Source organism: Cygnus atratus, chromosome 1 (genome assembly GCF_013377495.2).
Source record: "Cygnus atratus isolate AKBS03 ecotype Queensland, Australia chromosome 1, CAtr_DNAZoo_HiC_assembly, whole genome shotgun sequence".
NCBI lineage: Eukaryota > Metazoa > Chordata > Aves > Anseriformes > Anatidae > Cygnus > Cygnus atratus.
Window position 1 is genome coordinate 177,563,477 of NC_066362.1, and position 12,253 is coordinate 177,575,729.

A 12,253-nucleotide genomic window follows, 5' to 3' on the forward strand; every position below is an offset into this window, starting at 1 on the left:
TAATAAAAAATGCTGTTTGTGTTAACGGTGCTTTGCAATTGGAGGTACAAGCTTTTGAACTCTGCACCACACAAGATATGCTGATGGATGCTCAGTGCTTCCTAGATGTTACATTAATCTTATGTATATTGTGTAAATAGATTCTATGTATGTGTGTACATGTGATACACAAATTACCTAGGATACTCAAGCATTATTATATGTAGGTAAACCTCTGTATAGGTGGATTACTGACGGTTATTTCTTACGAGTGAAAGTAATTGTCATCATTTCATTCAGATGTAAACAATAAACACTGTCCTTTACAACATGCATGGCTGCACTGCTACTCTTGACATTTAAAACTAGGAATTGCACTGAGGCCCAGCACCATTACAGCTTCAAAAAGAAATCTGTAGGATGCATAAATATGAAGAAACTGTCATTGCTGGAAACAAACCTGTTTGTAAACAAACCTGACAGTGTACATGTGAATCCCTCAATTTGTCACATTCATTAGGGAAAGAAAGGGCTGATCTGATTGCTCTAGGTGTCTGTGCTGTTTTGAATTGTTCTGATTTATAGTAGCCAAATTCTGATTGTAAATGCAAAGTGCTTTCTATAAATGTGAGGATAAACAACCTTTGTACAAAATTCTATTGCACCTTAAATTGCAGGAGAGCATTCATCCAGCTGCCTCTCTGACCTTGTAATGGATTGGAGTGCTGAGCTAATTTTTCTTTAAAATTGTGCATAGTACTGAAATATTTTTTCAGTTACTTTTGTCTTAGGTAAAAATGTATCTTAAATATAGGAATACTGTTTTTTACCCTATGGAAGGCATCAGCAAAAGATCACAAGAAGCTTCGAATTTCTTGATTGTCACATTCAAAGGTAAGTTTTCTTAAGCCATTTATCCCTTATGGTAATAGAAGAGTGTCCAGAAGAGTTGAATCTGCAAGCCAAAACCTCTTTTCTCTCCTACTTCCTACCTTCAGCATACACATTATCTGCAAACTAAGGTCACCATGCTTCTCTGCAATTTAACATGTTTACTAGGTAATTTCTCAGCTACTGAGAAAAAATAAACATGTTGTGAACTTGCAGGTGGCAGGTTTCTAGAGAGACTGGTGGTACTTCCAGTCCTTCCAGAAACAGACAATTTATTGAAACTTGCAAAAAGTATGTAACTTTGAAGAAAGAACAGTAAAATACTCCTTGTACCATACTTTCTGGTTAAGCCGTTACTTTGGACTTTGTATCTGTGGGTGTTGAGCAGAAGGTGAGTGCAAACTCTCTGAGCAGCAGGCAATAGCTTGTGGGATCAAGGTCTAATAGCACAGGCATCTCAAAACCTATCATCAAAACATGATGAGACAGATGAATATCTGATAATAGAACAATATGGGGAGAGGTATTACTTTCGTGTTTTTCCTCGACTGTTAAAAGTACACACTTGTCTCAGACAAATTTAGGAGGGAAGACTGTCTATAGCTGACACATGAAAAAGAAGCAATGTGGAAACTGGTGTTCTGGACTAGTATCCACATAAGTCTTTCCAGATAGATCCCTAGCTGACATGTGAGGTGGACACTTGGTAATTGTAGAAACAGTTGAACAATAACTGGATACAGAAGTGCTGTAACTGCATGCTTGGCACATTTCCTGTGCCTGAGTTACATCTTACCATGAATTGAATACATGGAGGGTTGAATAAATAAGCAAAAAGACAGCAAACTATTTGCCTGTGGAAAGTTAAAAATTATATATATATATATATATATATATATATATATAAATTAGAACTCCTAATTTAAAAAAAAAGAAAAAAAAAAGAATGAAAAACAAGGAGGCAGGGCAGGGCAGGGCAGGGCAGGGCAGGGCAGGGCAGGGAAGGGAAGGGAAGGGGAAAAAAACACTTTCTTTGTAACAAAGAAGAAACAATTTTTCCTCCTTTTGAATTAGTAGAGAAGTGGAATAAAATGGTGTGCCATCTAGTTCTTGATTCAGTCATTTTATGTACAAGATGGTTTTTATTTGATTTCTCTTTCCTTTGCCATGAATGTAAAACCAAATAAGACTAAAAGAAAATCACTCACCCCTAAGCAGAATTGAATCTTCAACATATTGCTCACAAAAAATGTTACACTGTGGATATGTGACATTAGTAAGAAGCTTATTTTCTTGAGATAGTCGTTAAGTTAAAATCAAAGAGAAGGACATAATGAAACTCCTCTGAATCTAAGATTTATTCATTCATCAAAGTAAAACAGCAACACTAACCTGTAGTAGTTTGGGGAATTTCTGTGGCCATCTAGCTTGAAGCATGAGCCCTGCTGGCTGGGTTTTGAACTCCTGGCATGCGACCACATCACAAGCTGCCAGTCTGCTGGGTCCATAGGGACTGAGGAACTGCACACTTTGAAAAGGAAGCTTTTAATGCTTTGGAAACTTCAGCCAGCCTTTCATGTCTCATGACATAAGGGTGCTCCCCAAACCTGTAATTCTGAGCTTAGAAGTTTGCATTAATGCTGTAAAAGACTGATTTCTGACCATTATCTCCTCTGCTACCTTAGCAATGTCTGATGTTTCATGGATTAAGAAGGTAAGTGGATAAGAAGGTACCAACATCTCCACTTCACGCAGTATCTGCAAGCTTCTCTAATGTGTTGGAGTGAAAAGGGTTCCTTAAAACAACAGGGCATGAAGAGCAGCATAATTAAGAAAATCCTAACCAAGAGCTTATTTCAAATAGTAATAGAAATGATCTTCTGTAAGAGGACAGAAATAGGGTTTAGGCTGTAAGCACCATGAAGCCACTCCTGAAGGAATTTATTTGGGCTCTGTTCAGAATCAACCACCTTCGTCATTATAAAAAGGGCTCATTCTTGTGAAGGCTACATGCAGGAGGCAGAGCACAAATGCTCTATATCAGAGAGGGCACTATAAGGAAGGTCACTTTATAGAAAGCATGAAGTGTAATTTGGAGAAGGATGCTAATACCAGCTATATCAAATTGTGAGGAAGCTGAAAACAGCATATGTTCTAATATTGTCTTTTATTGATTTTGCTGCCAACATCCCACTTCAACAATGTTACAGCCGCACTTCAAGATTCTTAATGGAGGGGGATGGAGAAAATCAATACATAGAGCTCGCTTCTGCTCCCATTGAAGTCAATGCGAGTTTCATTATTAACTGCAATGAGCACAGGACAGAGTTCAGGCTGTTTTGCTGCTTTGTGTTTGTTTTTTCCTTCCCTTTTTATTTAACCTCCTACAGGGCAACGTATATTGTTACTCTGTGTTTTAGAAAAGTCCCATTTAAGCAGGGCAATTCCCTACCAAACTGCAATTCTATGCATTCAGAAATGATGCTCAGCTTTATGAAACCTAATGAAAAATTATAGCCTGTATCCTGTACAGGGAAAGTTATAATAAAAGATATAGGATTTGAAATAAATTCTGATAACAAAATCATTTTTCTCTTAAAAATATTTTCATTCAGATATCAAGCAAATAAATAAAAATGGTTTAGCTTTCACTGACTCATAAAATGTTACTTTCAATGCACATTGTTTGCTGTATTACAAACAGAGGGGATGCACCTAAACTTCTTTTCACTACTATTTTAATGCTTTTAACACAAAATGAAATATGCTAAAATTATCTCCAAAAATTATAAGCATCATCTTCATTCCAACAACATGCTGTTAATTTTGTTCTAGCATGAACGCAAAACATATTTTAACATGCTGTCAAAATGAGATACTAAGAATGTCAATAAAATGACTCTAAAATAAATGTAAATTTAGATTGCTGTCACAAGTGGCTGCTTGGTTTTGTGAAGATGTTAGGTTGCTATAGCATTTTCCATAGCAACTTTGCATCTTATTACATAAATAATCCCTCGGTGTCCTTAAAGCTTACTAAAAACAGGATTAAATCTATTCTGATATGTAATGATCCTGCATAAAACCTTATCAGTATGAAATACCCAGAAAACATAATAAAATGTAATCTAGATAATAGTATTTCTGGCAGTTGCAAAGCATCAAAGCACAACAGACTTGTTTTGTAGTTAACGGGACATCCTCCTAAAACCCATGTCAGGGGAGTGTCTTTGAAGTGTCTATTTCCTCTAAAAATTGAAAGTTAGGTTTTTAACCCCTTCACTGCTGCGTCCACATGACCTGCATAGACCTTCATCCCAAAGCCAGTGTTCTGGCCCAGAGAAAAGACCCAGTACTTGGGACAGGTTGAGGTTGCCTTTTTTCCCCAGGGCAGACAGACAGCACTTACCTCCAGCCCTGATTCATCAAGGTATTTCTGTTAAATTCAGCTGCACAAGTAGCATTATTAAAGCCAAATGGACTTAAAACTGGGGGCATAAAATTAAGCCCTTGCCTACATGCTTCCTGGATTTCAGCCTATATTTGTAAAAGTGGTGGGAAAAACGGAATGCATTTTAGGGCAGAAAATTGGAGTCTGCCTGATGATAACAGCTCTGAACTGCCATGCTGTGAAAGACACTACAGCAGACTTTTCCTTGCGTAGAGGGAGTAATCATCTTGTGCTGCTTTCTAGTGATCATCTCTGATGGTCCCTGGGAGCAAAGCTGATTGTCTCTGCTGTGTCCAGAGTATCTCCATTTGAAGGCAAGTTACGCCACTTGCAGAGCTCAAAAAGGGTTATTCAGCTGTCTTCTCCAGCTAGAGAGGGGACTGTGTCAGTACAGTGACAATTCAGTTCTTCAGATTTAAAATATGTTCTTTTCAAGACAGTTTATAAAACCTGGTTAGCAGATTTTGCTAACAAGTTTTATTTTCCTCTGCATACGTGTTTATATGTTTATTGCCACAGGGCTGATTAAGGCACCAGCTGCTAATGGCTTTGAAAGAGTATTGATTTATCTGAGGAATAAACCAATGCGAGCCCATTAATTTTTGAAATAAATACATCTTTCTATTTTACATTATCTTTACCAACAAGTGTTTAAAAAGAAGATGGGCAAATTATGGGCTTGTTAAATATCAGTATTGCTTTCACAAATTCTGATGTTAAAAAGCTATGAAATGGAGAAGTAATGACAGAAAAATAAGACTAGGTTTACAAGAAAGGAAGGGAGAAATGTCTGGTCCAGTGAATTAGTAGGAAGAGGAAGACCTGATGTGAGATGTGCCATGACACCAGGCCAGCCAGAGGAAAAGGAAGAGCAAAGCTTAGCTCCACACAGCTGGGGCTGAACGATTTCCATTCAAAGTTGTAACAAGCTATAGAAAGCTTTCCTACTAGTTTAATCCAGCTATAAAGCACAGTTTCTATTACATGTGTGCATCTCTGCATTCACACGAGCTTTAAGGAAAGCAAAAGAAGATTGAATTGCAGAGAAAAGATGAATAAGCATCACGCAGATCACTTTGGTGTTGTTTCAGGCTTTCCTTGAAGACTTGCCAGGCTTGCAGCTTTCAGGATAGACTTATGGACAATACCACAAAGCCTGTTTTATGCTGTGTGCACAGGGGTGCGATTGTCAAATCCTGACTTTCACAAGGACTTATGCTCTTCTGTCAGATGGACTGCCCACTGTTCGGACTGTCTCCTATGGCAACTAACTGCTGATGCTGCAAAGAGGACACATCGGTTCAGAAGAGTGCTTAAAGATACAGGCTGCTGTTCAAGACACGAGCTGCAGTGTTTAAATTTGGCACCTACTTTGGGTATGTTATGGTATCCTGCCAAGGAGGTCTTGTGTGTTCAGACTGGACACACACTGCTTAATGTGCAATTTATTAGTTGCATGCAATCCCCAGGATGTTATTAAGATGTGTCGTCACAGGTAATATGATGGTGGTGAAATGTTCCAGTGCCCAAAGTGTGGGCTATTCCAAGTATGTTTAGCTGGAGACAGCCTTGTTCCAAGGTGTTTATCATCCACATGGACAGAACGGGCAGTGGGTGAATGAACAGAAGTATCATTGCCTCCCTTTGATACTGAAATACCTCAGGTTCGTTGATTTGTCCTGCGGTGAGGTATGTATATTTGGCCCAGGGCTCTGATCCCAGCCCTATCCTTCCTGTGTCCCTCTGCAAGCACTGTGCATTTTCTCTTTCCCGCAGTGCCGACCGCTGTCTGTCACTGAAGTTGGAGCTGGAATTAATGGCGTGTCGCAGAGAACTGCAAAAGCAAGAGATCAACCCACCTCTCCTTAAAAGTAAAATTACAGGTGCCTTCTAGGCATAAACCAAACTTCAGCTCTTTTCTACAACACACAGCTTCACTTCACTAATTCTTAAAATTACTTTGGAGGCTTTTACATGTGGATCCTTACTCCCAGTGCCAGCAGGTGGGAGATGAAGCATCCATAAATCCTGATCATTCTGAAGATTTTCCTATATCCTCTAGACTCCAGCGCAGAATCTCATTTTTTCCCCTGTGCTAATGCTTCAGTAGCTGCACCCTGACTTTCAAATGTATTAACTGAGTTGCCAATCATCATTATTTTTTTTTCTTAGCAATCTCCCAGCTTTACTTCAGCAATCCTCTTGTCCCTTTCAAACTCCAAAATACACAATGTGGAAAAATCACTGTTTAAAGGCTGAATTTTGAAGAACACATAATTCTGGAGGAATAGCTGTGCCCACGGGTCAGATTTGCCCAGGTCAGCCTTTTGCCAGCTTTCCCCATAAAGCAAAAGATCTTTGGTCTGTGAAACCAGGAGGAATTCCTATAAATTAGGCATATATGCTGGTTCAGCTAACTTAATTTTTTTTCCCTGGGGTGCTGTTTAGGAGGTCCTGGCAGCAATTTGAGACGCTCTCCAACAAAACAAGCAGGCAGTGATGCCTCCCCTTTCCTTGAACATTCAGCTTGCACATTCTAGAGAAGGGAGGGTACTAACTAGCAAAAAGTGGAATAACCTATAAAACACCTGGAGGAACAGAAGGTCTTTGTGCAGGAGACAGTACCCCAGCCCTGCACTATGGACTAGAGAACGGAAGACAAGTCCAGGAGTCCAAAGGTCCCAATTCTTATTCCAGTTCTGCCACTGAGTCAATGATATCAGCAAATCAGGTTCATCAACAAGAAGGAGAAGAGCAATTGGCAGATGAAAGAAGAGGATTTGAGTCTAGAATAGAGCGATACACTTTGCAGTGAGTCCCTCTTGAGCAGTTCTGTATTGCCTCAAGAAACAAACATGAATTTTCCCAAACAAACAGCCATTAGCAGATTTCTAATACAGAACACAAATTGTTCTCCTGCATGACTTAATATCTTTCACGGCTTGAAGGAAGAATGCAAACCATTCTTGCTAACTGCTTTTTCATCATCTACCCCAAATCCACGAAATTTGTTGTGTACAAAGGCTTGGCTCACTGTAACATTGCTCTGAAAACTGAAGTCCAGCAAGCCTGGATTAATAGTGAGGCACTGAGGTCCTCGCATAGTCTCAGGACTTAGATGTGCTGCTCTGTGTTTTCGAATGTTGGGGCTGAAATCCACCCTCTCCTTTTCACGATGATAGTTTTCAGATATTGTAGAAAAGAGTTTTCATTCTAATTCAGTCTAGCTGTGAGGAGATGTGACACACTCAGCACCACACTATCTAAATGCTTGCAGATGTGGTGTTATTTCTGAATGAAAAAGGCTTGAGTAACAGAAGAAATTACACTGGGAGACTGCTGAAACTGCACACTTTAGTGAGATGGAATCAAGTCGCAGAAACCAATCTAATTTGTTGAATTATTTTGAAATTATGCCTTCTTACACAAGGGATGATTTAAATAGGTGAATTAATAAAAAAGACCTCATACAGGTGTTAGAGACTGGGGAAATTTCTGTTACCTGTTGTAGGTTTGGGGACGGTAACCTCCCAGCAGTGTTGTTCCCACCTTTGAATAGATGGTGAAAGTCATTTGCCAGGCTGAAAAGTAAAGTCCTCAAGAAAGTCCTTAAGATGGCAGGAGAGGCAATCCAAAACTCTGAAACTATCCAAATCAATTCATAATGTCTGCTTGCTTCTGACATTTTTGGAGTTGGACTTTTAAGCCTTTATGTGTGCATGCTGTCTTTGAATTGAAGAGGAACAATATACTACTTGTGTTATTCAAGCCTTGTCCTCCCCACGGTTAAGGATTTAGGCAAATATTTTAAGAGAAGGGGTTAAAAATAAGGAAAGTGCCAATGTTTTCTTACTGTGCAGAGTTGTTTCTTTGTGATAAAAGACTCTTTAAAAGATATTTGTAAAACAAAGTTGACCATACAAATAACTACGTGAATACAAATAGCCACTCCAGTGAGATAAAGAGGTGGTTCTGGAATGACATACTCAAAAAGAAAGAAAAAAAAAGAAAAAGAAAAAGAGAAGGTGGCTAACACCAATAACAATTTAAAAAATGCTGTACATAAAAATGAAAAATATGTTTTTCTCTTACTTTATTTTTATTTGTCCATATTTTATACACAATACGTTTTATGGTATAGCAAGTTCCCCCTATTGTCAATGACAGATGAATAAAATTCACGTGCTTTACTTGAGAGTGTAATGTTAGAAGAAGAAAGCTATAAAAAATAATTTTATAACTGGATGACTCTGTGCAGCAGGCTGGATCATCTCCACTAAGATCAAGAGGATGATGAACAGTACAATGGACAATGATGGACAAGTACTCAAGTGGATTCATATTGCTAAATTTTGATTTAGTATGCAACAAAGTACTGGGCTTGCTACTCTCGTCATTGAGGGGAGTCAAGTACCCACGTTGTAACAATACAAATAAACTGAAGTACTTTGGAATGCAGTAGAAATCTCAGATATCAAAACATTTGATAGAAATGTCCCTTTTTATGGAAGAAAACTAAACATGCTTTCCTATTTGTGATGTTACTAATCAGAGGCAAAGAGAATGACCCGCACAGTTCAGCCCTACATATGCATATGTTAAATCCAGCTGGACCAATGAGTATGGCAGTTTAAAACATCATTACTCCTTTTCTGGAGTGCAAGCTGTGAGTATTTCTGGCTCTACATTCCTATTGTTAATTCTGCTGACTTTTCTCCATAAGACTGGACATAGTCACTCATAAAAATCTCTGATTGCTAGCAGTACTTTGCCTGCAGAGACCCATTGTCGCAGCTCCAAGCATTCTGCTAATAGTCTCTAGAAAATTCAAACCCATGCAATTAGCCATGTGAAAATTAAGGTTGCTCTTTACATGTTGTATTGATGCATTTTCCTTTCAGGAAAAAACATTAATCCTCCCCTTATGAGAAATGCCGTAGTAAAAATTTCCTTGCCACAATGACACTCCTTCCTTTGGTCTTTCTTTCTGGAGTAATTTGACCTCACACAGCATATTGTCACAAGAGGAGTCAAAGAACCCTTCTCTATGAGCACCGGAACCCATTGAATGGATTATATTATTTCCTGTCTTAATATGGTGCCTACATGGTGCACATGGTACACAAATTATCCTTATCATCAGACTGTTTCTTTCTGTACTACTTTCTCCTTCTTTACCTTCCGTAAAGCTCACTGCTGTCTGGCTGTTTGCAGTCATGTTTTGGCTTCAGCTTCTGTAAATTTTCCTTCTGAAGATGAGTTTCTGAACAGGCAAACTCTTGTTAACTTCTCACAACTTTGTTAGCTAATGTTAAGAAATCAATCAAAGGTTCTATCCAGATTGTTTTACCAGTAAACTAGTAGCTTGTGAGCCATGTCCTTGAATGTCCGCTCTGGATCTTGGATGTACTTGGAGAAGGCTGAAAAAGTTGCTTTCCTTTCCAAACATTACAATCACCCTTGTTCTTTTTTTCATGACAGCCACCTAATGTGTGTCAAATTAATGCAGCATGCAGTACCATATTGTGAAAAATGTACCCTTAAAAGTTCATTCCACAAAACACACAGTTAAAATGGTGTAGTGTATTTGTTATACATTACTGTGTATTTGCTGTTAAGAAAGGTAAGTATTAGAAAATACTGACTGAAACAGAATTGCGATTTTTCTCATAGTAAGATGTTGTTACTACTGTGGAATTAAATAGTATTATGCAAGACTGCAGACAGCGTGTTAAAGAAACATAATGCTTCCAGCCATGGGCAGAATTGGAGAGTTTTCATCATTATATTTCATAGCAAGTGACAGAAACCTCCTAGACACAGCTCGTATCATTCAGATAACTAGTTTATGAGGATTTAAAATAAGATAGTTTTATATAATCAGCTATTAATATGCCACTTCTCATATGTGAGTTTTTGTTTGCTTTAAAAAAAAAAGCAACAGCTATATATACTTGGGGACATTAGAGAGGATTTGGCTTTACCTGAATCATCTACTCGCAGCTTTTTACTAGGATTGTCACTACTGTCATCATCAGACATTTCCATCTCCTCTTCCCGGCGGATTCCCATGAGCTGTTCACTGTGAGCATTTCGGAGCTCCTAAAATCCAAAACAACCTTTTGTCAGTATTAACTTACATAAAGTCACTGCTTTATCAATAGTATCTGCTTTTAAAACTGCTCTTATTTTTAATTATACACGATTTACCATTGTAATTGTATTTATTTGGCTATGAATATTTATAAGAACAGTAGCCCAGGGAATTCTTCACGTGGAAGAACTGAATTTAACAGAGGAAACAAGAGAAAAAGTGGGTCTCCATTTCAAGTGATCTTTAGTTCTGCTAAACATAGAAGAATGTTTTAGCAGTAATGATAATGCTTAAAACTGTATATAAAGCTGACTGATAACTTGCTAGCCTGTTTAAGGTATAAAGAATTCTTGTTTCTCACTGTTACTTGGGGTAGGATTCCCCTGGTCTAATGTAGGTTTCTCCATTAAAATTAGTTCCTACAGACACCTTTCATAGAAAAATAAAAAACCCTAGCACCTTTAAGCAATTCCTATCCATAACGTAACTATCAAAATGAAGTTAGATTAACTGCACCCTAAAAGTGCCTTAGTCTGTCCTGAAAATTCCTGCGTCTTGGTGGGAAACAACTGACTGGTCTCTGGGTGACCACTGCAAGGGCAGGGTGTAGGAAACCTGTGCACGTTTCGTTGGGGAAATGATCAGGCATGAGGGCTTTGTGGGAACCTAGACAGTCTTTGTTCTCGTCAGAAAGGCTGGCGCTGGTGTAGTGGCTGGCTTTCTAAAGGCAGCACTGAGAAGACTGAGAGAACTCTATTTTGTCCCAATAATCCTGTCAGGTGTAACACAGGGATGCTGCACTGTGATTAGTGTAGGCCTTTTCAGCCTGCAGACAGCTAATTTTTCTGACGACAAAGAGTCTAATTCCCAAAGAGGAGGTTTGAAATCTTTGAAACAAAAAAGAGGTGCACGGAAGGAGGAACGTTATTGAAGAGCCCAACCACGGCTCCATGCAATTAACAATAAGCTATCAGAGAGGGACTGGATGAAAAAAGGAAAGGCGTTTCCCTTTAGTTGTACCCTTGGTTCATCAGGAGGTCTCAAATACTCTGATAGATGTATACATGTCCATTAATCACAGCAAAGGCAAGGAAGCTAATTAGTGGGCTTTTATACAATAATTAAAAAAAAAAGTGATTAAAATAGTAAATTCTCAACTAGTGTCTCATGCAATAAGTGGCATCTCTGGAAGAAATTAGCAAGCTTATTTCCTTATTGGAAAATGCCACCTGCACTTTTTACTGGGGAATATTGACTGCATACATGAGCAGACATAAGCTTACATTTATTCCCTCTTTAGGGGATAAAAGTCCTTGGTGCATCAATTTCTATGCTATCAGCAAAGCCAATAATCTTTCATGGAGAACGTCAATGTGTATGAGTGTTTGCTCTGGGCTTGGGTTTCTAGCAAAGCTTTCCTAAAGTCAGAACACAAGGGTAGGTGATCAGATAATTAAACAAATCAGCAGATAATGTCATGGTTAGACAGTATGATTTAAATCAAAGATGCCATTTTGTACATTTCTGTTATATTTTACATCTGAAAAACAGGCATTTCTAAAATCTGTTGGTTCAGTGAGAGGCTTCACATGTTTTTGAATTGCTTTTAATATCCTCCTGTTAGAAAAACAAAAGGCAATAATACTTGAAAAAGCAAGTAGTGAATTAACATTTCTGGAAAGTTCAACCCTTAAACATTTCATTTTATTAAAGATTTAGAAGCCAGTAAATCAATGATACACCACATCCCTTTACGGAAAGTTGGTTTAAGACGGGATCATCTTAACATAATTGAAATAAACTGCCAACAAACCATACTTTCATAACTTGCTGAGTGA

General features: G+C 38.3%; 1 protein-coding gene across 11 annotated transcripts in view; it reads right to left on the reverse strand.

The window, feature by feature from the left end:
- Nucleotides 1–12,253, reverse strand: part of ENOX1 (ecto-NOX disulfide-thiol exchanger 1) — a 366,413-nt gene that overhangs the window by 52,627 nt on the left and 301,533 nt on the right. For all 11 annotated transcript variants that reach the window (XM_035553403.2, XM_050715842.1, XM_050715826.1 and 8 more), the window contains one exon: nt 10,306–10,423. In XM_035553403.2, coding sequence (XP_035409296.1) covers nt 10,306–10,423 — 118 coding nt within the window. The remainder of the gene's footprint in view (nt 1–10,305; nt 10,424–12,253) is intronic.